At 36.0% G+C, this 25,714-nt stretch overlaps 1 protein-coding gene across 3 annotated transcripts in view; it reads left to right on the top strand.

Moving 5' to 3' along the window:
• The window catches only part of LOC146002841 (CDK2-associated and cullin domain-containing protein 1-like), a 190,038-nt gene extending 173,720 nt beyond the window's left edge, over window positions 1-16,318 (top strand). For all 3 annotated transcript variants that reach the window (XM_083140817.1, XM_083140815.1, XM_083140816.1), the window contains exons 4-5: window positions 9,106-9,208; window positions 15,737-16,318. In XM_083140817.1, coding sequence (XP_082996943.1) covers window positions 9,106-9,208; window positions 15,737-16,071 — 438 coding nt within the window. In that variant the 3' untranslated portion in view covers window positions 16,072-16,318. The remainder of the gene's footprint in view (window positions 1-9,105; window positions 9,209-15,736) is intronic.
• The last annotated feature ends 9,396 nt before the right edge of the window (window positions 16,319-25,714 follow it).

The following is a 25,714-nucleotide window of genomic DNA, read 5'->3' as shown; positions in this document are numbered from 1 at the left end:
TACAAAGGGAATTGCATAATGTTAGGTTTAACGGCCGGCTTGATCATATTGAACATTCGTTACAAGATGTTGCCCAAACTTGTCAAAATGTTAGCAGTGAGTTGAGGTGTAAATTGGATGAAGGTATTAGTACAATGCATATCAAAGTTTCAGTTATTCAAGAACAAATTGAGGGTCATGACGGAAAGTTGGCAAGGTTGGAAGTCTGCAATGAGGAAATATGGAGAAATTTACTCACCATGAGGTTAGGTTTGAAACTTTAAATGCGGAATTAGATAGAATGAAGGTAGTTCAGACTGCTACATGTAGCTCTGAAACCTTGGTAAATGACCTTAGAGATAGGGTTATTTCTTTGGAGCAAGGCAATGCCATCAGCAGCAGTGTTGCTAACGAAACTTTGAATGGAAGACAAGAACTGAGCGAAGAGGATGGAAATAGTAAACAAACTGAGCATGTGGCTTGTCAAACAAATAATGCAAATTCAAATCGAAGATCACGAAATGTTAAATTTCGGGCTAGTGCTCGACAAACATGGTGTTGGTTCTTCCGGTTATGATTCATATGATATTGATGTACCTGTAATTACTAAACGTAAATCAGGTCAGAGCGCTACTTCTTTAGGAACTGATTTTACCTATAGGCTTTCCAATACATCTTATTTGTGGGATCCTCCATCACGTAACGAATCACCTGCTCATTTCACTACACATCCGTTGGCCAATAGGGACTTCGCACTTTCGGAGAATGCATATAGGATGCATTACAATGAACCTTGTTCTACTAACCATTATGGTTATGGAAGTCCTCTGAATGCCAGTTTTCATAATGAAACTCGGTGTTGTACAACGAAAGCTTATTCAAATAATCCAATTTCACAAATGTGTTTTCAGCATACACCTTCATGTGAGAAGCCATTATATACTGTAGCTGGTAATATAAATACTACAACTTCAATGAGTCCGATGTTTTGTAATCAAAATTACATTCCCAGAAATGACATTTTAAATGATCCAATTAACATTGCTTCTAAGAATTCTGAGTCTCCAAATTTTGAATCAAACCAGTTTTGTAAACCTGCGCTGGCAGAATGTAATACAAATGTTTCTGCAAGAAACCCATTTGGAGAATGCCCGGGTAAAGTTATTGGTGTAAATGAGCTAAGCCAGTTATCACGTTTTGGAGGTGACGTCTCGAAACAATCAGCTAGGGAGTTTATAGACCAGCTGACAACAATGTTAAATTTGATTGGTGTATCTTCACAATATCGCCTGCAAGTTATTCACAAATGTTTCTACAATACTGCAGCGTATTGGTTCAATAGTGAAAGATGGAATTTCTCATCATATGATGATTTTGTGTGCAAGTTTCTTGAACAATTTGCTTCGAATGATTTGTTAGAAAGCCAACTGGCAGTTTTGCATTCTCGTAAATACAACACATCTTCTGGTTTATCATTAGAAGCGTACACATTGAAGGTGTATTCATCTTATTGAAACAGTTTCTAAGAATGTGGGTTGTCACGAAATTTCCAACCTTAAACAATTAACATAAAAACTCAGGACAATAGACTTATATTCTAGTGACAAAACCAAATCTTTGTCACTACCTGGTGATTATATAAGTGGGGAGTACAACTCGAATACGTTCGAAAAATCTAGGCATTTTGTAAGGCAAGTGTCTATGGAAAATAAGTCATGCAGTGATTCATCTACCCAAACAGTAGCTTCAGAGAGACTTATGGGCCAACCATCTGCTAGGAATCCCAGAAACAACTATAGGCAATCTGGAGTTAACCAAGAGAGCTATAGGCGACAAGGTAACGATCGAAGTTTGTACTTTCATAATAACAATCGAAGAACAAACACTCAAAGTAACGCTAGTAATGGCAATAATACAGATGCACCTAGATACAACAGGAATAGAAGATTTCAAAGTCCGACCAATACAGAATTGCGAGGTGACTCCATTAACACTAACTCAGAGATTTCAGCAAGGAACAATGGAAATTTCCGAAATGGAATGAATTGCAATGACATTAGTTTAAATCAAGCATGTTCCTCAGTAACTAATGTTACTAGTGGGAGCCCTCTGAGAACATTAAACAACTAAGGCGGGGAAATGCGCTCCAATTCGCCCTGCCAAAGGATGACCACATGGAGCTTACTTGTAATTATGATCCTTACCTTTTGCATGTTAAGTCTTGTCTCGGTGACTTTCATAGAGTTAAATATTTAGGCGTTGATAAAGAAGATGTTTTACCTGTTGCATTTTTGCTGGAGTGGTTTGATTCAGAGCCTGAGTGGACTGTTACAGATAAAGGAACTCCTACACCTTTACTTGAAGCACCAGAAATACAGGGAAGAATTTGTGACTTGTTTCTTAATTGTTTAATTGACACTGGTAGTCAATGTAATTTGTTGGATTACAAGGTTTGGATCACTCTAAGTTCTTTACTGCCAAGTATAAAGCTGGAACCAATAGAAGGAATTCAGTTGGCTTGTTTCGCTGGTGAGCAACGTATAAAAGTTGAAGGTTTTAAATATGTCATTATGCAGTTGGGAGATGAATTTTTCCACGTGGGTTTATATGTAGTTAAACAATTACATGCCGATTTGATCTTGGGAGCACCATTTTTGTGGCAGTACAAGGCTATAATTAATTATCGTATGTCTACTGTTGAACTAATTCACTCAAGTGGTAAGGAAGTATCAGCTCCTTTTGTTCCGAGTTCCACAAATAATACTTGCTCGCAAAATTCCGTAATTGAATCTTGTAAAACTTTGACATTTGAATCTTCTCATGTTAATGATTCTGTTTATCTAGCTTCTGAAGAAGATATCCATAAGGAAGTTTATGGCAACGAATATTGTGAAGCTGGAGTTGCTGATAATTTATTTAATTTATTACTGAAGTATCAAGATGTGTTTTCGGACAAACCAAAGGCAGCCAAGGTGGAATCTTATGACATGGAGCTAGATACGAATGAACCTATAGTGGCATCTACGTACCCTATTCCATTTGCTAGGCGAGATGATATGGAGAAAGAATTAAAGAAATGGAAAACGTGGGGAGTAATTCATGAAAGTACTTCTCCATACCGGAACCCTCTCCACATAGTTCCAAATGCAGGTGGATTGTGGCGTCCTGTTGATTTTAGGAAGCTGAATGAACATGTAATTTCACCCATGACACAGGTTGAACCTATATCTGAACTTTTGCCTAGGTTGAGAGGCACAAAATTCTTTTCGGCGATTGACCTAACTTGTGGATATTTTCAAATACCACTGACAATTAGATCTTATAAGTTCACATGTTTCTCATATCGTGGTATTTTAATGGAATTTCATTTTTTGCCTTTTGGTATTAAGAGTGCTGTTAGTGTTTTTGTCGACAGAATGCATAAAGTGTTTGGCAATGATACTAGTTCATTTCTTATAGTGTATGTGGATGATATTCTCATATTTTCATCATCACTGGAAAGTCATTTAAAACATTTGGACTACGTGTTGAAAACTTTGAAAGAAGTAAATATGTCCATCAAATTATCGAAGTGCACATTTTGTAAAACTGAAGTGAAGTTTCTTGGTCACATAGTATCAGGTGAAACCATCACTGTAGATCCAGAAAGGAATCTAGCAATAACTGAATAACCTACTCCAACAAATAGAAAAGCGTTAAGAAAATTTTTAGGAATGGTAAATTGGAGGAGAAAATTTGTGGATAAGTTTGCAATGATTGTGGCTCCTTTATACGATTTACTTAGAACGAATAAGAAATGGGAATGGAATGAAGCACATCTCCAGGCATTTAAACGTCTGAAGGAATTGGCTTTGTCTCCGGAGATGTTAGCTCAACCTAACTTGAACAACACTTTCCATGTAAATACTGATGGCAGTAAAATAGGAATCGGTGGAGTCTTATGGCAATATTCTGACGATGGTGAAACTTTGATTATCCAGTATGCGAGCAGAGTTTCGCGAGGTTCAGAATTAACATATTCTGTGCATGAAATAGAATGTATTGCCATCCTTTTTTCCGTGGAAAAATTTTCAATATATCTATTGGGAAGACCATTTGTAATACACTGTGACCATCAATCACTTTCTTGGTTAAATTCAGCAAGATCGTTAAATCCAAGGCTTAATAGATGGGCTTTGAAATTGCAAAATTATGGTTATACAATTCAGCATGCTAGTGGTTCTGCAAATACGGCCACGGACGCATTAAGTAGATATCCAATTAAGTCACAAAACAATTTGTTTCCTTCCACTTTACATGTAAACTGCACATATATTGGTTTACTTGAAGAAGAATACTTTTTGTATTGGATGAAAGTACAACAAAACGATGAATTATGTCAACGTATAATTTCTATGTTAGGCAAAAGTGATGACCATTTCGAAATTAAGGGAATATTTAAACTACATAAAAATATATTGTTTTATAGATCTATCAACTCGAATCATTGGAGAGTTTTTGTACCTGAAGCAGCTGTCAAGAAAGTTTTGTATGAACAACATGATTTGGCTGGCCATTTTTGGTTTTCTAAGCTATAAGAAGTGTTGTAAATTCTATTTCTGGCCTAAGATGAGAGGAAGTGTCAAGTCATATTTAAGTGATTGTGTGGAATGTGCAAGGACGAAACAAACAACACAACATATTATCAAAGAGGAGCTTCACGTGATTTCTTACAAATTACATCAGTGCTTATCTTTAGACTTGATTGGTCCATTGCCATTATCTCAAGTATATCAACATATTCTGACTATTGTAGAATTAACCAGCAAATGTTATGGCTTATCCTCTCAGGAAGGCAACAACTCGAGAAATTATCAACAGAATTAACTTAGGTTATTTCCATCTTTATCCTATGTGTACAGTTATGTTAACGGATAATGGATCACAATTTAAATCCGGTGATTGGGAAAAATTTTTGAAGTCAATTGGTGTAAAGCATATTCTCACTTCACCATATTCGCCTCATGTGAATCCAATTGAGAGATATAATAAAGAGATCATTCGTTTGCTTAGACTCTTTTGTAAAACCAACCACAGATCTTGGTCCAAAGTTTTAACAAATGTTATAAAATTACTAAATTACTCATATAACGAGGTTGTTGGTTTCACTCCGGCTGAAATTTTTCTACACGAGGAAGTTCGGGATAAAATAACTTCTGTTATTGATTGGCCAGAAGAGATGAACGAATTGTGTTGGACAGCTAAATATATTCAGTTAATTGAAACAACTAAACGTTCAAAATCTAGAAAGAAGATTAATTCAAATGCAGAAACCCCTACAATTGTTCAAGGTGATTTGGTTATGGTTAGGAATCATGCAAGAAGTTCTGCCTTGAACAAAACTATCCATAAATTTTATGACTTATATGTGGGGCCATTTTTGCTGGAGGAAGTGAAGAACAATTTCGTGAACTTGGTGTCTTTAGATGGACAACAGATGAAGTGTCAACACAATTTACAAAATATCAAAACCTTCCACTGTTCATCGGAGAAGAAACACGAGTTGTTGTTGAATGTTAACAAAAAGGTGCGCAATGGTAACAACATAGTTTCGAATTGATTGTCATTCTTTGAAAGATTTGTTATAGTATTAAATGTTGTTTTGAATGTTAAATATTTTAAAGTTATGTAACTCTTCGATGTGTATATTTAAGATCTTGTATCTTTTTAAGCCACCAAAGTATGATGTCTATATTTTCTTCACCCCAGGAGGGGAGGTTATTGTGACTGTCATCTTTTTATAACATTCACAATTAAGTTGTATTAATGATAAAAATCTTTGATAAGAAGAAAGACATTTCATTATCACTGTTACTGTTCTAATTATGTATTATGGGATATAGTGTAATATATACCAATTCGTAAGTAGATTTCTGTATTTTCTTCCATAAAACAAATAATATATTTTTACTAGTTGCTAATACAAAACTAACAGCAACAAGTGTAATCGGCATATCACCATTGATGAACTCCATGTGTGTCGCGATCCATGGTGCATGACATCATTAGAGTCATATCAACTACTGAAAGGTGAGTGCCAGTGAGGAAAGCACTTTGATTACAATGAAGAGCTCCAGCAAACGGTAACTGCATTTCTCGATGGACTGGCATCAGTAGAAGTGTGTGGCATGGTTGTACAAAAACTTGTCTCCTGGTGCAATAAGTGCCTCAATGGCATGGGTGCCCATATAGAAAAATAACTCAAGGTGTGTACTTTCTGATTAAAAAGGTTTTGTTCAACTTTCTTGTTATTACCAAATGTTTTGCTATTACGAGGTTTATTTTTTAATTAGGGCTTGTTTTGAAATAAAACGAAAACATGCAAAGGAATAAATTTAATTACCTCTGTGGCTGTTCATATGTACATTCAGCTACTTCTCAACGTAGTTCCCATAGTTGTTGAGACACTTGTCGTAGCGGTAGATGAGCTTTTGTAGACCCTCATCAAAGAAATCTGCCGCCAGGTCAGACAGCCAATCCATCACGATCTGTTTTATCATGAGTGCTGTTGAATCACTTCCCAGTGAGGAAAGTCTTCAAGTGGAGGAATAGGTGATAATCGCTGGGGGCCAGATCCAGACTGTACGGAGGGTGGTCCATCCGCTCCCAACCAAATGAGTCAATGAGCAACTGTGTGGCAGCTGCAGTGTGTGGCCGTGCAGCAACATGATACCGAAAGACAGCATTCCTCGTCGTTTATCCTGTATTGCTCGGTGAAGTTTCTTGAGAGTGTTGCAATACACGGCAGCACTAACTGTTTGTCCATTTGACAGAAACTCAATCAGAAGCACCCCGAACCTGTCCCAGAAGACTGTGAGCATGTGTTTCTTGGTGGATGTTGCTTGCTTGAACTTCACCTTTGTGAGGATGATGTGTGGCGCCATTCCTTGGATTGTTGTTTTGTTTCAGGAGTGTAGAGGGACACAAATGACTCGTCCCCATTGACGATATGGCTCAACAGTTCGTCACCTCTTTCACATTTTTCGCAGTCAAAAACCTGATCACTGATCGTATCTCACAGTCGGTGGGATTTTCAATCACCTGCACCACTTCCATTGTCTACCACAACCACACCAAGTGTTTCACAACGTGCAAATAATGTCTGTTTACGTGCAAGGCATGTCGGTAACTAACGCACATGCGCAAAACGCCAAGCACGTAGTGTTGCCAACGTGAGCCCCTAATTAAAAAATAAACCTCATACTTTCTGGATGTGCCTTGTATTTCTAGAGAGGAGATCTGGCCTTTGTGGCAGGGTTGTTAACGTAGGGTTGCCAGACACCTCGATGTTTAACGATAGAATTAACTGTCTCAAAACATGCCTTCTGGATACCTGTATGCCCCAATTTTTGCTTTTCCTTTCAAATGAGATATTTTCCATTCAGTTTCTTTTCTTTTTGACCGTGTGAATCAAAGTTGACAACTCTACTCCATAGATGGAAGTACAACAGTGATAGAACTCTCGATCATATTTTCTTCCAGATCTGTAACAATGTAAGCTAGTGTTGATTGTTGTCTAAGAAGGTTGGGAGGGGTGACATTGAGTTAAAAGCCAATCATCTGCTGGTTGCTGTGGTGTGTTGTGGATGTGATATTACTACCATAGTCAAAGATCGACTACTTGTTGGTAGGGACAACATTCAAAATGATGAAGAAGGAAAGAAATACTAAAATAATGTCCTTGCTTTTTTTGGTCTCTGACAGATATCTAGGGTTTTAATTTTCAGAACCTAGCGATCCTAGGTTAGTGCAGTGCTTCAGAGCTTAGGTTCTAGGTTCAGATCCTGAATAAAGCTCGGATGTGTCATTACATTTGTCACATCATCTATTCCATATATGCATCCTCATTGGTGATGTTAACCTGTGGTGAAATTCATGGATGTTGGATTCAAACCCGATGTGCAGTCATGGACACTTCTGTGTTGTAACGATCCCATTGTAAGTCAATGAGATCTTTACAACCCAGAAGTGTCTATGACTGTACATCAAATCAGAGTCCTACAGTCACTTAACTACTTCCTATAGACCTCTATTAATAATAATAATAAATTTTAATTAATAATAAAGCTCTCAAAGTTAATTGTGGAGATTGCACTTGTATGTGTTCTGAATATACAGTAAAACCTTGTTAATCTGGACTAATGGATGGATAAGTTGACCGGTTTAACAAAAGTCCAGATTAACCGAAATAAAGCATATTAAAACTCCGTTTATTATGGTGTATTTAAAGGGCATAGGCCTAAATACACTATACAGTACAGTAAAATGTAAAACAATATGTACTTGTCTATATTCTATTGGGACAGTTTGGAATGTATTTCCTTGCATTCTGTTCTTTTCTTCTTTTGCCTGTCCGGATGAAGCGAATTCCAGCTTATCGGGGTCCGGATTAACGAGGATTTACTGTAGTTAAAAACAATGCATATTTATTTTTCAATAAAAGTACCAAAATTTGTATGTGTGTGAAACTTTATGCATATCTCTGTATTGCTACTAGTATTGTTCTGTGGTCATATTTATTATATGCAAAAGGGGCAATATGATGGATAAAGTTGGCAGCAAAATTATTCATAAAATATGCTGATATACCAAAAACTTCAAACAGGCAAAGTACTCATTGTTTTCTTGTTTTTCTCTTATCTTACCACAATTTAATTTTTCTTTCCCCCATTCCCCTTTCAATTGCTAAGGGGTGAAAGATATATGGCAAATGTTGTGAGTATTTTTGTTAGTCAGAGTATAATGATGATATGTATTCTAATAGTTAATGCTCTTTGTAACATTTTTTTTTCTATTTCATGCTACAGAAAATGTAGTAGTAGTAGTATTTTGATTTGTTTATGCTAATTTTGTGTAAGATATGTTTGTTCAAATGTTATTTTCCGTTTGTGTTGCTGTGATTATTGTTAACACTGTAGGGATAAATCAGTAAAATTGTGTTAATTCATTTATGTGTAACTTTTTAGAAAGTTTGCATTTCATACTTCAAATTTGACAAATTAAAGATACAAAGCTAGTATCTTAATATTATTTTATATTTATCTGTTAGATGTAACTGAGTAATGGTTTAATGTGGTGTCTTTACAGAACAAATTCTATGTAGAAATGAACTTGCAGACCTCATTACAGACTGAACTCTTCCAGCTTTTCTGCGATGTTGTAGCAGAACCACGCTTGCCAACAATTATGGGTAAGTTTCAACTGTTGTTGATAACAACCTGTTTTCGTTTCAAACTGGTGGTTTCAATCCTAAGTTGGTGTCATGGGGTACAAGCAGTGATGTTATGGACAAAGTGGACTGTGCAATGTACATGGACAACGGAATCAAACAAGTGTCTGACGTACACAGCAGAGTGGTTAGCAGAGCACACTATGATGCCAAGGGTCCTGGGTTCATATCCTGCCCTTGGCATGGATGTGCTCTGTGAGTGTCTGTTTATAAATTTCATCATTCATCATCTTCTTTGCTACTAGCCAAAAGTGGCCGAAAAGTGAAATGAAATAAACCAAATCAATTATAATCAATTTCCAGAAATTGGCATCTTTAATTTCTAATTACAAAAATATCAGAATGACTTGTTTTTATTGTTAATAAATTCAGTTAGTTATTATTCAAACAAAGTAACAAAGTGAAAAATGTATTTAATCCAAAAAAAATAATGAGGGCAAAATACAGAAACCAGTTTGTTTTCATATTCTACTACTTAAATCAAAGAACATTTTCACAGTTATTTTCCTGTAGTTTACGGTTATTACAAGCATAAGAAAACAGTTTTTCGTTGTGACGTTTCAGGAGAACACATGCTCTCTTTATCAGACATTTATTTTCATTTTGACTAATAACAATGGTTAGCAATTTTTTAAACAAAAAGAATCAGTTATATAATGGATGTTGTCAATGTTACATTGTTGTAATATAGCAAAAAAGGTAAAGTGTTCCCCTGTGCATAGCACCACGCCATGAAGGCGTATAGGGGGTGTGGGGGTAACGCCCCACACTTTCTTGATCCGGTCGTGAGTGGGGGTGATGTGATCAGCATCACGCCCCTGACCGCCTTTACCCCCCAGGGTTTCCCCCAGGTACCCATGTTATTCGAAGCTGGGTGGGCGACTTAACTGAAATGAAGCAGTCTGTTTTATTTTTATTTCGGATAAAAAAAATTTGATCACATTATGTTTTTATTTAAAATTATGAATCCCAAATATCATCAGGTAATTCAAATTCATCATTGTTTTCACAAAGTCTCTTGATGTTTTCTGTTACATTAAATTTTAAAGATGGTGGCTTACTCCATTTGTGAAAAAGAAAACTCCATACTGGATCTATGTTACATTTTCATTATTTAATTTATTCCAGTGTTCTTCTGCAATGAATGTAAATTGCAGGAAAATAATTCTACAATGCAAGCAATGCGTACATACAAGAAAAACTAGTTTCACAGTTTTCAAAATTCCAAGACAGAGTTTTATGTGAGGCCACACAACATAACCACTGTGACTAAAAGCTTTATCTTGAACGAGATGTGTAAAAGTTAATAATAGAAAATTGAATAACTATGCATTTCAGTACACTATTGGCGAGCCCAACTTAAAGAGTTCAGTATGGGGCTTATGGCGACAGCATTGCCGGATGGTGCGCAGCAGAAGACTGTTCCTTCATGCATTGAATGTCTGCTGTAGTTCATGCCGAAACAAAAAGTTAGTGGTCCATGCATGCTCGTACCCAAGGGGGGGAGGCATGGGGGCCATGCCATTCCCTCGAACAATGAATTGTTATGTGGAACTATGATAAACACTGAAGATTTTTCTGATTTTACTCTTGCATAAATAAATGGGTTGTTTGTGGGGATAAGCAGACTCCAGAAGGCTGCAGTCTGCAATATTTGATAATTTTAGTTTTATAACCATTGATGGAAGGCAACTAGACGACCCAATTTAGCCGGGACAATCCAGTCTTTTTAATCCATGCTCAGACTTTTTCGAACTGCAGTCGTGATGCGAAAATGCAACCCCCTTTTTTTTTGTTAACTTACAAACAAGTTCTTCATTGCAAGAATCATTGCTAATACATATCATTTAATTTATAAGTATATTATTTTCTAAACATATAATTTCTGTTCAGTGGTATGTACTGGGAAAGGAGTATTAAAGGAAATTTTAAAATATCGCTAATTTGCAGAATACAGTTTCCTTTTTCTTGGTAGACAAGGATTAACATTAAGTAGCCATAGTGCGGGGACAACTGCCCCCCAGACCCCCTTTTAATCGTAGCCAATGTGCACAATAAAAGTAAAACAAGATAAATATATGTATGAAATATAATTAATTTATATTAATAGAAAGCAAACTTAAACCTAATAAAACCATTTCAACTACATTTTGCAATCTGACATTTTAAGCAGTTGGTAAAGAAATCAGTTTGCTAATTTTTAACTTTTTACGTATTTGAAATATATAAAAGTAAATGAGTTCCCTTATATATAAATATGTATATTTAGTAATTTACTTTTATATGTTACATAAAAAATAAGTATATTGTAATAATTAAGATATCTATGTATGTTATATATACATATGTATATGGGTGTGTGTGTGTGTGTATGTAAATTAAAATCTTCCTCCCTCACCCACCCTAAAAAAAACCCTGGGTACGGGTCTGTGTCCACGGTTACTGTATAATACAAGAGCTCCTCGAGCTGCTTCGCTGTGAATATTGTAAATAGTTTTATATGAAATTCCAGTCACTTCAGCGGTTACATTCACAATCCAACTAACACTTTTGCCAGGATTTTTCTGCGTTAAATATTCAAAAATATTTATGACAATTTGTCTCTCTTTACTTTTAAGACACTGGCCACGTTTTTGCTTAATAACACTACCACTGTCCATTTTGCAGTTGTACAATAATTATAGTGGCCGCGGTGGCTCAGTCGGTAACGCGTCTGACTACCATGCTAAAGGTCCCTGGTTTGATCTCCGGCCGGTTCAAATCTGGGAATTTTTCTAACGTTGGAAGCAGCCCCGGTGCCCACACAGCGTCGAATAACATGGGTACCTGGGGGAAACCCTGGGGAGTAAAGGCAGTCAGGGGCATGATGCTGATCACATCACCCCCACTCACGACCGGATCAAGAAAGTATGGGGCGTTACACCCACACCCCCTATATGATTAACTGCTTGAAGAACTACTCAAAACAAGAAAGCACGCACACAATAAACCACTTGACCCCACTGGATGGGAAGTCTGTTGACGAACTTTTGCCTGAACATTCCCCATCCCCTTACCTCTTCCCAACACGTGTTTGCAGCAAGTGGCAACAGACAGAAGGTTGATATTTTTAGCTCCCCAAATCACGGTAAAAGCAAGAAAGGAAAACGTCTTTTTTAGATGGTCTGAATTGTAAAAGTTTTGATTGTAGACAATCAAAACTTTACATTCCTTATTGCTTATTTTTTTTTTTACTTCGAATGTTAATGACTTTAGTACCTGACAAAAACACTTTTATTTGGGGGGTGGGGGTGGCAACAAAAGTACAAGCCCATACTGAACTCTTAAGTTGGGCTCCCCTATAACTGTATGAAATGTTAACAAATACCTTTGCTGGATATTCATTCACTCATCTGATGGATCAAGTACAAGGATACAATAATAATAATTTTCAATAAAATTATTTACTTTATATCTATGACTTTATAATAGTTATTTTATAATTATAATCATAAGCATGATGATAATAATTATTGCTATTGGTATTTTTACTATAAAAATTTATCAATTTCCAAAAATTTCTGCCGACACCCATGACAGTGGCTAATTTAGCAGAAATGTAGAAATATAATATAATTACCCCGCATATCAATTGTTGAAGAAGCGTAAGTAGATCTTTACAATCACAAACAATTTTCTACTGTCAAATGCAATAGAAGAAGCATTCTTGTGTCGATTGAAAAATATACATAATTAGTCTCCTAACGCATGTGTTATTTGTCTAAAGTAAGTTTTCAGCTGTGTATAAATGATCAGAGTTCTAATTTTTTAATGCTAATATAATAGACATTATTATTATTATTATTATTATTATTTTTAATCACAATAATGTAATAATGATGAAAATCATAGTGATAAAATAATAATTTTGTTTAACTCAAGGATGTTTTTTGTTTTCTATATTGGTATTTGCTTTTCCCCTCCAGAAATCCATAGTCTGTGCCTATGATTATCCCCCCAATAATTAATGTTTTCAATTGTTCCACCAACCTGTCTATTAAAGGAATATTTCCACTATATTACTTTTATGAACCAAGAAGTTATATATAAAAAAAATAATTGACCCTTGATAGTATGCCATATATTATTTTTTTTCTAATCTGAGAAGTAGCTCTTATCGGTGGTACAATACAGTCAAGTTCAAAGCTAAAAGGTGTGCCGGTTAATAATTCTTAATTTCGTCGCTGGAAGGGTAGCAAGGGTTGGTGCACAGTCTCAACTGTTATGTCAGTGTGTTGCCAGGACAGTACCTGTAAAAATGCCGTGGATATGCAACCGAGTGTGAGTGATTGTGATATTGGGTTTGTGTGGGAAACATGTTGACCTTCAAACCAAATAAGGAGCATGTGCGGCACATCCTGCTTTTCTTGTTCAATCAAAAGAAAAATGCGAGTGAAAACCATCGTATCCTTGTGGAAATGTACGGTGACAAAGTCCTAATGCAAGACTCGTGTATGCGTTGGTTTCGACGATTCAAAAGTTGTGATTTCGACTTGAAAGACAAAGATCGCCCGGGCCAGCCAAAAAAATTCCAAGATGCCGAATTGCAAGCACTGTTGGACGAAGACGATATGCAAATGCAACAAAAACTGGCAGAAAAGTTAAATGTTGGTCGCCAAACCATATCTGATCGTCTTCATGCCATGGGAAAGATCCAGAAGGCAGGAAAATGGGTCCCACATCATCTGAACAACAGACAAATGGAAAAGCGAAAAACTGTGTGTGAAGTGTTGCTTTCTCGGCATGAAAGAAAGTCTTTGTTGTATCGGATAGTGACTGGGGACAAAAAAATGGATCTACTTCGAGAACCCAAAATTCAAAAAGTCATGGGTTGACCCAGGACAACCTTCAACATCAACCGCAAAACTGAATCGCTTCGGAAGGAAGACAATGCTGTGCATTTGGTGGGATCGGAAGGGTGTGGTGTACCATGAACTTCTGAAACCAGGTGAAACAGTGAACAGTGTTCGCTACCGTCAACAACTCATCAATTTGAACCATGCATTGATCTCAGCACGAGAACGCCTCATCACACACAGCGAAAGGCATCAGAGACACCATTTCTGCACTTGGCTGGGAATTCTTTTGTTTTCATCGATGTCTCACCCACTTTCCCAGCAACACTTCAACAATTACGAGGATGTCGATGTCGAACAATGGCTTGCTGACTGGATCACCTCAAAATGTGAACAATTTTTCTGGAAGGGCATCCACAATTTGACGGACAGATGGGCACAATGTATGGCTAGTGATGGTGCATACTTTGAATAAACCATTTGTTACCTTTCTCCCCAGATACACTTGTTTTCTTTCGGATCAATTAAGAATTATTAACCGTCACACTTGGTATATACACCCCAAATTATGTCACCATATTCAGTTCATTTTGAGCAGTGTGAGGTTCATCAATTGAAAGAAAACTCTTCATCTAAAAAAAAAAAAAAAAAGAGGATTTCTTCTCTAAAGCCATTGGTAGAAAACAACTTTAACTATGTCATGTATCTGCAATCATGCAGATATGTTGAAAATCACTTTTTTTTTTAAAGTGCGCTACTAGAAAAAATATTATTTTCCTGTAGTTTACGGTTATTACAAGCATAAGAAAACAGTGTCCTTATGCTTGTAATAACCATAAACTACAGGAAAATAATTCTACAATGCAAGCAATGCATACATACAAGAAAAACTACCAGAAAAAAGATACTAAGAACTTAATTTCACAGGAAAACTTAACTAAATTTTTCTAATCTCTTTGATTCATTTCGGGGATGATTCCACAGTAACTTTAGGAGAGAAATATGTAATAAAAATATTAACTTCATCTCTCTATATTATGGACTGTTCACACAACTTTTTTTAATATGTGTACACATTTGAAAAGTAGGAGTTTTTAGCTTTTATACATACACTTTTTTTAAAAAACACATTTGATACGAAATATCTTGGAGAAATTATGTAAAAAAAAGTAAAGTGTTCCCTGTGCTTTGCACCACGCAGACGTGTAGGGGCTGTGGAGTTAGGCCCCCACATTTTCTTGATCACAGCCTAAAGTAGGGGTGATGTGATCTGCGCCATGCTCCTGGATGCCTTTACCCCCCACAGTTTACGATGTTGGGTGGGTCCCGGAGCCACTTGAACAGGTGGAAAAAATCCTGGGGATCAAACCGGGTCTCTTAGCATGGTAGTCAGATGTCCTATCGGCTGAGTTACCGTGGCTCACATATGTACATATTATAATCACATGCTCATTGGATACAGCTGTTCCATCCGACCTGTCAAGATTAAGTTAACATGTGTAACAAAAATGGGAATGGGTAGCTGAGTAACAAGTCCAATGTGGCTTATCACTAGAAAATTTAGTTCTGGGGATAATTTAGTTTAATTTAAAAATCTACTTGTGCTTGTTTTATTTTTTTCTGTTAATATTTATACATGCTATTTCAATTGCAGGTATGATTGAAGAATGTCTTTCAAAACCCTTCACAATCCCACCAGCAATACTTTCGTCTCTCTTCAAAAATCTCTACATCCTGAACTGTAATTATAGTCAGAGATATTCCCATATATTTTCTCGCTATGTGCCAAATGTTCTTCCTCCAATGAAGGAAACAGAGTTACCTTCGTACATAGAAGAAACGAGACAGCTGCAGGAACAGCTGAGACAAGAGGGCTTCGTGTCTGGGAACCAGAATCTTAAGCGTCGAGGCGACGATGAGAATTACGGACCACAGTACGGAATGGCGGTTCAGTCGGAAACAACCGCTATCCATGGAGGAATATCCTGAGTTGTCAAGACTCCGTGTGACAAGACTATGCACATAGTGTGTTTCTTTCCATTTTATGCACAAGATGTAGTGCTTTCAAGCCAGTCATTTTATTTTAAATCGTGTTTGTTTGATTCGTGCTTCACATCTTTCAAGAACAAGTAAGTAATCATTTTGATGCTTGTGCTAAATTTGTTTAAAATTAAATGTGTCCAGCTATCTTTCTGCAACTGCCTTTAATTTTAAGAAATTTAATGTCAATTGATCGTGCTGTGCTGTCTTCAAATACATTAATGGCTGAAGTTGGAATTGGAGGATGGCTCACTGTATTAGTACTATTAAATCAATCTGTATATATAGAGAAACCATTTTTGTATATATATATTACTGTAAGAAATATCGTATATATACATGCTGCAACATGTAAATTGTTGTAAAATAAAATTTAGTTACTATTTAAACAAGAATGAGATCATGTTCATGTTCCTATTAGTCATGTACTTGTATTAGTAAAAGTACAAGCAGTACTTTTTTTATGGTAAGAAAGGTTCCAGTACTCTTCAAGTTGGTTTGTTATTGGTTATCGTGTCCATCATAAGATTTGCTCAAAATATTGTGGTATGATGTTGAGAAATGATCACTTATAAAAAGGTGCCAGTATGGCGTACTGCAGTGATTCATCCACACACCTCCAACACCCTCCTCAAATTTTTCACAAAGGTCCAATTTATGGTCATTTTGGTTCTAATTACACTCTTTAACCCCCCCCCCCCTAAACTTGAACTTACACGCCCAAAATGGAAAATTCTGGATAAGCCCCTGGCATACCGCCAGAAAAAAAGAGCACTGTTTACAAGTATTGTGTCACCCTTGACGGGGCAGATGACTGTAATTTGTTGCTGTTAGTTTTGTATTAGCAACTAGTACAAATATATTATTTGTTTTAAGAAAGAAAAATACTGAAATCTACTTACGAATTGGTATATTACACTATATCCCATAATACATAATTAGAACAGTAACAGTGATAATGAAATGTCTTTCTTCTTATCAAAGATTTTTATCATTAATGCAACTTAATTGTGAATGTTATAAAAAGATGACAGTCACAATAATCTCCCCTCCTGGGGTGAAGAAAATATAGACATCATACTTTGATGGCTTAAAAAGATACAAGATTTTAAATATACACATCGAACAGTTACATAACTTTAAAATATTCAACATTCAAAACAACATTTAATACTATAACAAATCTTTCAAAGAATGACAATCAATTCAAAACTACGTTGTTACCCTTGCGCACCTATTTGTTAACATTCAACAACAACTCGTGTTTCTTCTCCAATGAACAGTGAAAGGGTTTGATATTTTGTAAATTGTGTCTACACTTTATCTGTTGTCCATCTAAAGACACCAAGTTCACGAAATTGTTCTTCACTTCCTCCACCAAAAATGGCCCCACATATAAGTCATAAAATTTATGGATAGTTTTGTTCAAGGCAGAACTTCTTGCATGATTCCTAACCATAACCAAATCACCTTGAACAATTGTAGGGGTTTCTGCGTTTGAATGAATCTTCTTTCTAGATTTTGAACGTTTAGTTGTTTCAATTAACTGAATATATTTAGCTTTCCAAGACAATTCGTTCATCTCTTCTGGCCAGTCAATAACAGAAGTTATTTTATCTCGAACTTCCTCGTGTAGAAAAATTTCAGCCGGAGTGAAACCAACAACCTCGTTATATGAGTAATTTAGTAATTTTATAACATTTGTTAAAACTTTGGACCAAGATCTGTGGTTGGTTTTACAAAAGAGTCTAAGCAAACAAATGATCTCTTTATTATATCTCTCAATTGGATTCGCATGAGGCGAATATGGTGAAGTGAGAATATGCTATACATCAATTGACTTCTAAAGTTTTTCCCATTCACCGGATTTAAATTGTGATCCATTATCTGTTAACATAACTGTACACATAGGATAAAGATGGAAATAACCTAAGTTAATTCTGTTGATAATTTCTCGAGTTGTTGCCTTCCTGAGAGGATAAGCCATAACATATTTGCTGGTTAATTCTACAATAGTCAGAATATGTTGATATCCTTGAGATAATGGCAATGGACCAATCAAGTCTAAAGATAAGAACTGATGTAATTTGTAAGAAATCACGTGAAGCTCCTCTTTGGTAATATGTTGTGTTTTTTGTTTCGTCCTTGCACATTCCACACAATCACTTAAATATGACTTGACACTTCCTCTCATCTTAGGCCAGAAATAGAATTTACAACACTTCTTATAGCTTAGAAAACCCAAAATGGCCAGCCAAATCATGTTGTTCATACAAAACTTTCTTGACAGCTGCTTCAGGTACAAAAACTCTCCAATGATTCGAGTTGGTAGATCTATAAAACAATATATTTTTATGTAGTTTAAATATTCCCTTAATTTCGAAATGGTCATGACCCTTGCGTAACATAGAAATTATTCGTTGACATAATTCATCGTTTTGTTGTACTTTCATCCAATACAAAAAGTATTCTTCTTCAAGTAAATCAACATCTGTGCAGTTTACATGTAAAGTGGAAGGAAACAAATTGTTTTGTGACTTAATTGGATATCTACTTAACGCGTCCGCGGCTGTATTTGCAGAACCACTAACATGCTGAATTGTATAATCATAATTTTGCAATTTCCAAGCCCATCTATTAAGCCTTGGATTTAACGATCTTGCTGAATTTAACCAAGAAAGTGATTGATGGTCACAGTGTATTACAAATGGTCTGCCCAATAGATATATTGAAAATTTTTCCACGGAAAAAAGGATGGCAAGACATTCTATTTCATGCACAGAATATGTTAATTCTGAACCTCGCAAAACTCTGCTCGCATACTGGATAATCAAAGTTTCACCATTGTCAGAATATTGCCATAAGACTCCACCGATTCCAATTTTACTGCCATCAGTATTTACATGGAAAGTGTTGTTCAAGTTAGGTTGAGCTAACATCTCCGGAGACAAAGCCAATTCCTTCAGACGTTTAAATGCCTGGAGATGTGCTTCATTCCATTCCCATTTCTTATTCGTTCTAAGTAAATCGTATAAAGGAGCCACAATCATTGCAAACTTATCCACAAATTTTCTCCTCCAATTTACCATTCCTAAAAATTTTCTTAACGCTTTTCTATTTGTTGGAGTAGGTTATTCAGTTATTGCTAGATTCCTTTCTGGATCTACAGTGATGGTTTCACCTGATACTATGTGACCAAGAAACTTCACTTCAGTTTTACAAAATGTGCACTTCGATAATTTGATGGACATATTTACTTCTTTCAAAGTTTTCAACACGTAGTCCAAATGTTTTAAATTACTTTGCTGTGATGATGAAAATATGAGAATTTCATCCACATACACTATAAGAAATGAACTAGTATCATTGCCAAACACTTTATGCATTCTGTCGACAAAAACACTAACAGCACTCTTAATACCAAAAGGCAAAAAATGAAATTCCATTAAAATACCACGATATGAGAAAGATGTGAACTTATAAGATCTAGGTGTCAGTGCTATTTGAAAATATCCACAAGTTAGGTCAATCGTCGAAAAGAATTTTGCGCCTCTCAACCTAGGCAAAAGTTCAGATATAGGTTCAACCTGTGTCATGGGTGAAATTACATGTTCATTCAGCTTCCTAAAATCAACAACAGGATGCCACAATCCACCTGCCTTTGGAACTATGTGGAGAGGGTTCCGGTATGGAGAAGTACTTTCATGAATTACTCCCCACGTTTTCCATTTCTTTAATTCTTTCTCCATATCATCTCGCCTAGCGAATGGAATAGGGTACGTAGATGCCACTATAGGTTCATTCGTATCTAGCTGTATGTCATAAGATTCCACCTTGGCTGCCTTTGGTTTGTCCGAAAACACATCTTGATACTTCAGTAATAAATTAAATAAATTATCAGCAACTCCAGCTTCACAATATTCGTTGCCATAAACTTCCTTATGGATATCTTCTTCAGAAGCTAGATAAGCAGAATCATTAACATGAGAAGATTCAAATGTCAAAGTTTTACAAAATTCAATTACGGAATTTTGCGAGCAAGTATTATTTGTGGAACTCGGAACAAAAGGAGCTGATACTTCCTTACCACTTGAGTGAATTAGTTCAACAGTAGACATACGATAATTAATTATAGCCTTGTACTGCCACAAAAATGGTGCTCCCAAGATCAAATCGGCATGTAATTGTTTAACTACATATAAACCCACGTGGAAAAATTCATCTCCCAACTGCATAATGACATATTTAAAACCTACAACTTTTATATGTTGCTCACCAGCGAAACAAGCCAACTGAATTCCTTCTATTGGTTCCAGCTTTATACTTGGCAATAAAGAACTTAGAGTGATCCAAACCTTGTAATCCAACAAATTACATTGACTACCAGTGTCAATTAAACAATTAAGAAACAGGTCACAAATTCTTCCCTGTATTTCTGGTGCTTCAAGTAAAGGTGTAGGAGTTCCTTTATCTGTAACAGTCCACTCAGGCTCTGAATCAAACCACTCCAGCAAAAATGCAACAGGTAAAACATCTTCTTTATCAACGCCTAAATATTTAACTCTATTAAAGTCACCGAGACAAGACTTAACATGCAAAAGGTAAGGATCATAATTACAAGTAAGCTCCATGTGGTCATCCTTTGGCAGGGCGAATTGGAGTGCATTTCCCCGCCTTAGTTGTTTAATGTTCTCAGAGGGCTCCCACTAGTAACGTTAGTTACTGAGGAACATTCTTGATTTAAACTAATGTCATTGCAATTCATTCCATTTCGGAAATTTCCATTGTTCCTTGCTGAAATCACCGAGTTAGTATTAATGGAGTCACCTCGCAATTCTGTATTGGTACGACTTTGAAATCTTATATTTCTGTTGTCTCTAGGTGAATCTGTATTATTGCCATTACTAGCATTCCTTTGAGGATTTGTTCTTCGATTGTTATTATGAAAGTACAAACTTCGATCGTTACCTTGTCGCCTATAGCTCTCTTGGTTAGCTCCAGATTGCCTATAGTTGTTTCTGGGATTCCTAGCAGATGGTTGGCCCATAAGTCTCTCTGAAGCTACTGTTTGGGTAGATGAATCGCTGCATGACTTATTTTCCATAGACACTTGCCTTACAAAATGCCTAGATTTTTCGAACCTATTCGAGTTGTACTCCCCACTTATATAATCACCAGGTAGTGACAAAGATTTGGGTTTATCACTAGAATATAAGTCTATTGTCCTGAGTTTTTGTGTTCATTGTTTAAGGTTGGAAATTTCGTGACAACCCACATTCTTAGAAACTGTTTCTGGCAATTGCTTCAGAATTACTCTTATTATCTCAGCTTGTTTAGGTTTTTCTACAAGGTTGCAATAAGATGAATATACCTTCAATGCGTACGCTTCTAATGATAAACCAGAAGATGTGTTGTATTTACGAGAACGCAAAACTGCTAGTTGGCTTTCTAACAAATCATTCGAAGCAAATTGCTCAAGAAACTTGCACACAAAATCATCATATGATGAGAAATTCCGTCTTTCACTATTGAACCAATACGCTGCAGTATTGTAGAAACATTTGTGAATAACTTGCAGGCGATATTGAGAAGATACACCAATCAAATTTAACATTGTTGTCAGCTGGTCTATAAACTCCCTAGCTGATTGTTTCGAGACGTCACCTCCAAAACGTGGTAACTGGCTTAGCTCATTTACACGAATAACTTTACCCGGGCATTCTCCAAATGGGTTTCCTGCAGAAATATTTGTATTACATTCTGCACGCGCAGGTTTACAAAACTGGTTTGATTCAAAATTTGGAGACTTAGAATCCCTAGAAGCAATGTTAATTGGATCATTCAAAATGTTATTTTTGGGAATGTAATTTTGATTACAAAACATCGGACTCGTTGAAGTTGTAGCATTTGTATTACCAGTCACAGTATATATTGGCTTCTCACATGAAGGTGTATGCTGAAAATACATTTGTGAAATTGGATTATTTGAATAAGCTTTCGTTGTACAACACTGAGTTTCATTATGAAAACTGGCATTCAGAGGACTTACGTAACCATAATGGTTAGTAGAACAAGGTTCATTGTAATGCACTCTATATGCATTCTCCGAAAGTGCGAAGTCCCTATTGGCCAACGGATGTGTAGTGAAATGAGCAGGTGATTCGTCACGTAATGGAGGATCCCACAAATAAGATGTATTGGAAAGCCTATAGGTAAAATCAGTTCCTAAAGAAGTAGCGTTCTGACCTGATTTACATTTAGTAATTACAGGTACATCAATATCAGATGAATCATAACCCGAAGAACCAACACCACGTTTGTCACTAGCCCGAAATTTAACATTTTGTGATCTTCGATTTGAATTTGCATTATTTGTTTGACAAGCCACATGCTCAGTTTGTTTACTATTTCCATCCTCTTCGCTCAGTTCTCGTCTTCCATTGAAAGTTTCGTTAGCAACACTGCTGCTGATGGCATTGCCTTGCTCCAAAGAAATAACCCTATCTCTAAGGTCATTTACCAAGGTTTCAGAGCTACATGTAGCAGTCTGAACTACCTTCATTCTATCTAATTCCGCATTTAATGTTTCAAACCTAACATCTTGTTGAGTAAATTTCTCCATAATTTCCTCATTGCAGACTTCCAACCTTGCCAACTTTCCGTCATAACTCTTCATTTGTTCTTGAATATCTGAAACTTTGACATGCATTGTAGTACTAATACCTTCATCCAATTTACACCTCAACTCACTGCTAACATTTTGACAAGTTTGGGCAACATCTTGTAACGAATGTTCAATATGATCAAGCCGGCCGTTAAACCTAACATTATGCTGCTGTAATTCATTTTGAATGGCTTGAAACTTCTCTTCCAGATTTTCATTATTTTGTTGCAAATCCTTTTGCAACATTTCATTATTTTGTTGCATATCCTTTTGCAATTCCTTTTGTAACTCCTTTTGCAACATTTCATTATTTTGTTGCATATCCTTTTGCAACTCCTTTTGTAACTCCTTTTGCAACATTTCATTATTTTGTTGCATATCCTTTTGTAACTCCTTTTGCAACATTTCATTATTTTGTTGCAATGCACAACGAATGTTCTGTTGCAATCTTTCTTGAAGATTTTCATTATTTTGTTGCAAACTTTGGGTAACCGTAACTTGAAATGCAGCAATAATCTTGTCCAAGTTGGAATTCACTGTACTTGTATAAGATTTTAAAAAAAATGGATCAAAATCTGGTTTACAAGATTTGCAGAAATAACTTTCATTAGAAGAGCTAAATATTACCCAGTGCATTACAGTCAAACCTCTGCACTCCAAATGTTCCCATTTATTGCAGCTATTGCACTTCACAAGATGGGAATCTGCTTCAATGTTACTGCAACAAATAATATTCTTCATTGGGTCAGCATTTTCTTCAGTAGTTTGATTTTCCCTGAAACTATCGACGACATCGGATCTTAAGAAAACTCCCGTTCTTAAGTTGTAAGAATGTTGCTTCCGATCCATTATTTAAAGTAATCAGAAGATAACTTCCACACTATATATTCACGAATCCTGGCTGAAGGTCGCCAAAATTGTTGCTGTTAGTTTTGTATTAGCAACTAGTACAAATATATTATTTGTTTTAAGAAAGAAAAATACTGAAATCTACTTACGAATTGGTATATTACACTATATCCCATAATACATAATTAGAACAGTAACAGTGATAATGAAATGTCTTTCTTCTTATCAAAGATTTTTATCATTAATGCAACTTAATTGTGAATGTTATAAAAAGATGACAGTCACAAATTTAATAATACAGATGTTGTCACGATTAAGCATCTCTACCTCACCCCCTGAAGCCACAGCACATGCCACATACTTTTCCTCTTCTCTCTTGCCTTAGTTAACCTTGATATGCATGTGGGTGTGGGGGGGGGGTGAGTGTCACCCATCAATATTCATTGACATTGCAACACTGAACTATTTTCCTGTAGTTTACGGTTATTACAAGCATAAGAAAACAGTTTTTCTTTGTGACGTTTCAGGAGAACACACGCTCCTTTCATCAGACATTTATTTTCATTTTGACTAAAGATACAGTTATAACAATGGTTAGTAATTTTTTAAACAAAAAGAATCTGTTATATAATGGATGTTGTCAATGTTACATTGTTGTAATATAGCAACTTAACTGTGAAAAAAGCAGTCTTTTTTTTTTTTTGTTTTCTTATGCTTGTAATAACCATAAACTACAGGAAAATAATTCTATAATGCAAGCAATGCGTACATACAAGAAAAACTATAACACTGAACTATACTGCACATGAGTGTTTTCGCTGAATGTTCTTGCTTTGTTCCAAGCTCAGGCGTGTCGTCGTGTTGCACATCTAAGCCACATAGAAAGGTTTGTTTTTTTGTACTTGATACAGTCTGAAGAAGACCTTACTAGAAGGTTGAAACGTTACGTTTAATTCGTTTTAAAATAAAATAAATTTCTGCCTTGGTCAACATATTGAGTTTTTCTAACTGACTAACTAACTAACTCTCTAGCCTTCTCAAACCCAAAGATTCATGGCTGCAGCAACACAAGCCTTCCATCTGTCCCTATCTTGAGCAAGATCTATGTACTCTTTTCCATCCCTACAGATTTCCTTTAGGTCCATCTCAATGTTGTCCCTCCATCTTCGTCTTTGCCTTCCTACAGGTCTCTTACCATCAGGTTTCCCAACAAGAATCCTGTAAACTCCTCTTTCCTCTCCCATTCGTGCCACATGGCCTGCCCACCTAAGTCTTCTTGATTTAATTATTCTAATAATATCTGGACATGAATACAAATTATGTAGTTCTAAATCATGTAACCTTCTCCACTCACCTGTCTCCTCATCCCTTTTAGGTCCAAATATTTTCCTAAGGATCTTCTTTTCAAATCCTCTCAATTTATGTTCCTCGTTCAATGTAAGGGACCAAGTTTCACACCCATATAATATTGAGTTTATCACAAAGTTAATGTCAGTCGCATGCTTGGGAGACAGTTGACACCTAAATACAAAAGAAAAATATCAAAGCATGAAAGAAAAGCACACAGCAGATGCTATACAGAGGTGGTTAATGAGGAAGAGGGCATGTAGGTGTGTGTGTTGAAAGTGAACATGACACTGCTTCTGTTACGTATTTAGGTGTATTTAGCATACACCTGGTGTTAACTTTATAATATTATGTCACTTAGAAGTGCAGCAGAATGCAGCTCAGCTTAGTAGGAAGACAAATAGAGAGTATTCAGCATGCTTGAGCAGTATAGTTCAGTGTATTTCATACTTTAAAGATAGTTAAAGGGTTGGGTGCATACCTAAATATGTTACTGTGAAAGAGGGTGGGTGATTTGGAAGCCGCTCCTCTGTGTTCCTGGTTCACAACCCCCACAATAACCCTAGCTTACCAGTGGCATACGAGAAACTTGATTACCTGAGGGGGGATGGGGGTTAACGGCCCACACTTTTTTTATCATTAAAATTCAAGAACTCATTTTCGTTTTGAATCACTGCTTCCTTTGTTGATTTTATATGTTCAGTTATTTATTAATTATAATAATTACAAAAA

Source organism: Lepisma saccharinum, chromosome 19 (genome assembly GCF_977018435.1).
Source record: "Lepisma saccharinum chromosome 19, izLepSacc3.1, whole genome shotgun sequence".
Lineage (NCBI taxonomy): Eukaryota > Metazoa > Arthropoda > Insecta > Zygentoma > Lepismatidae > Lepisma > Lepisma saccharinum.
The sequence above is the reverse complement of the archived record's forward strand: the minus strand, read 5'-3'. Positions and strand labels throughout refer to the sequence as shown.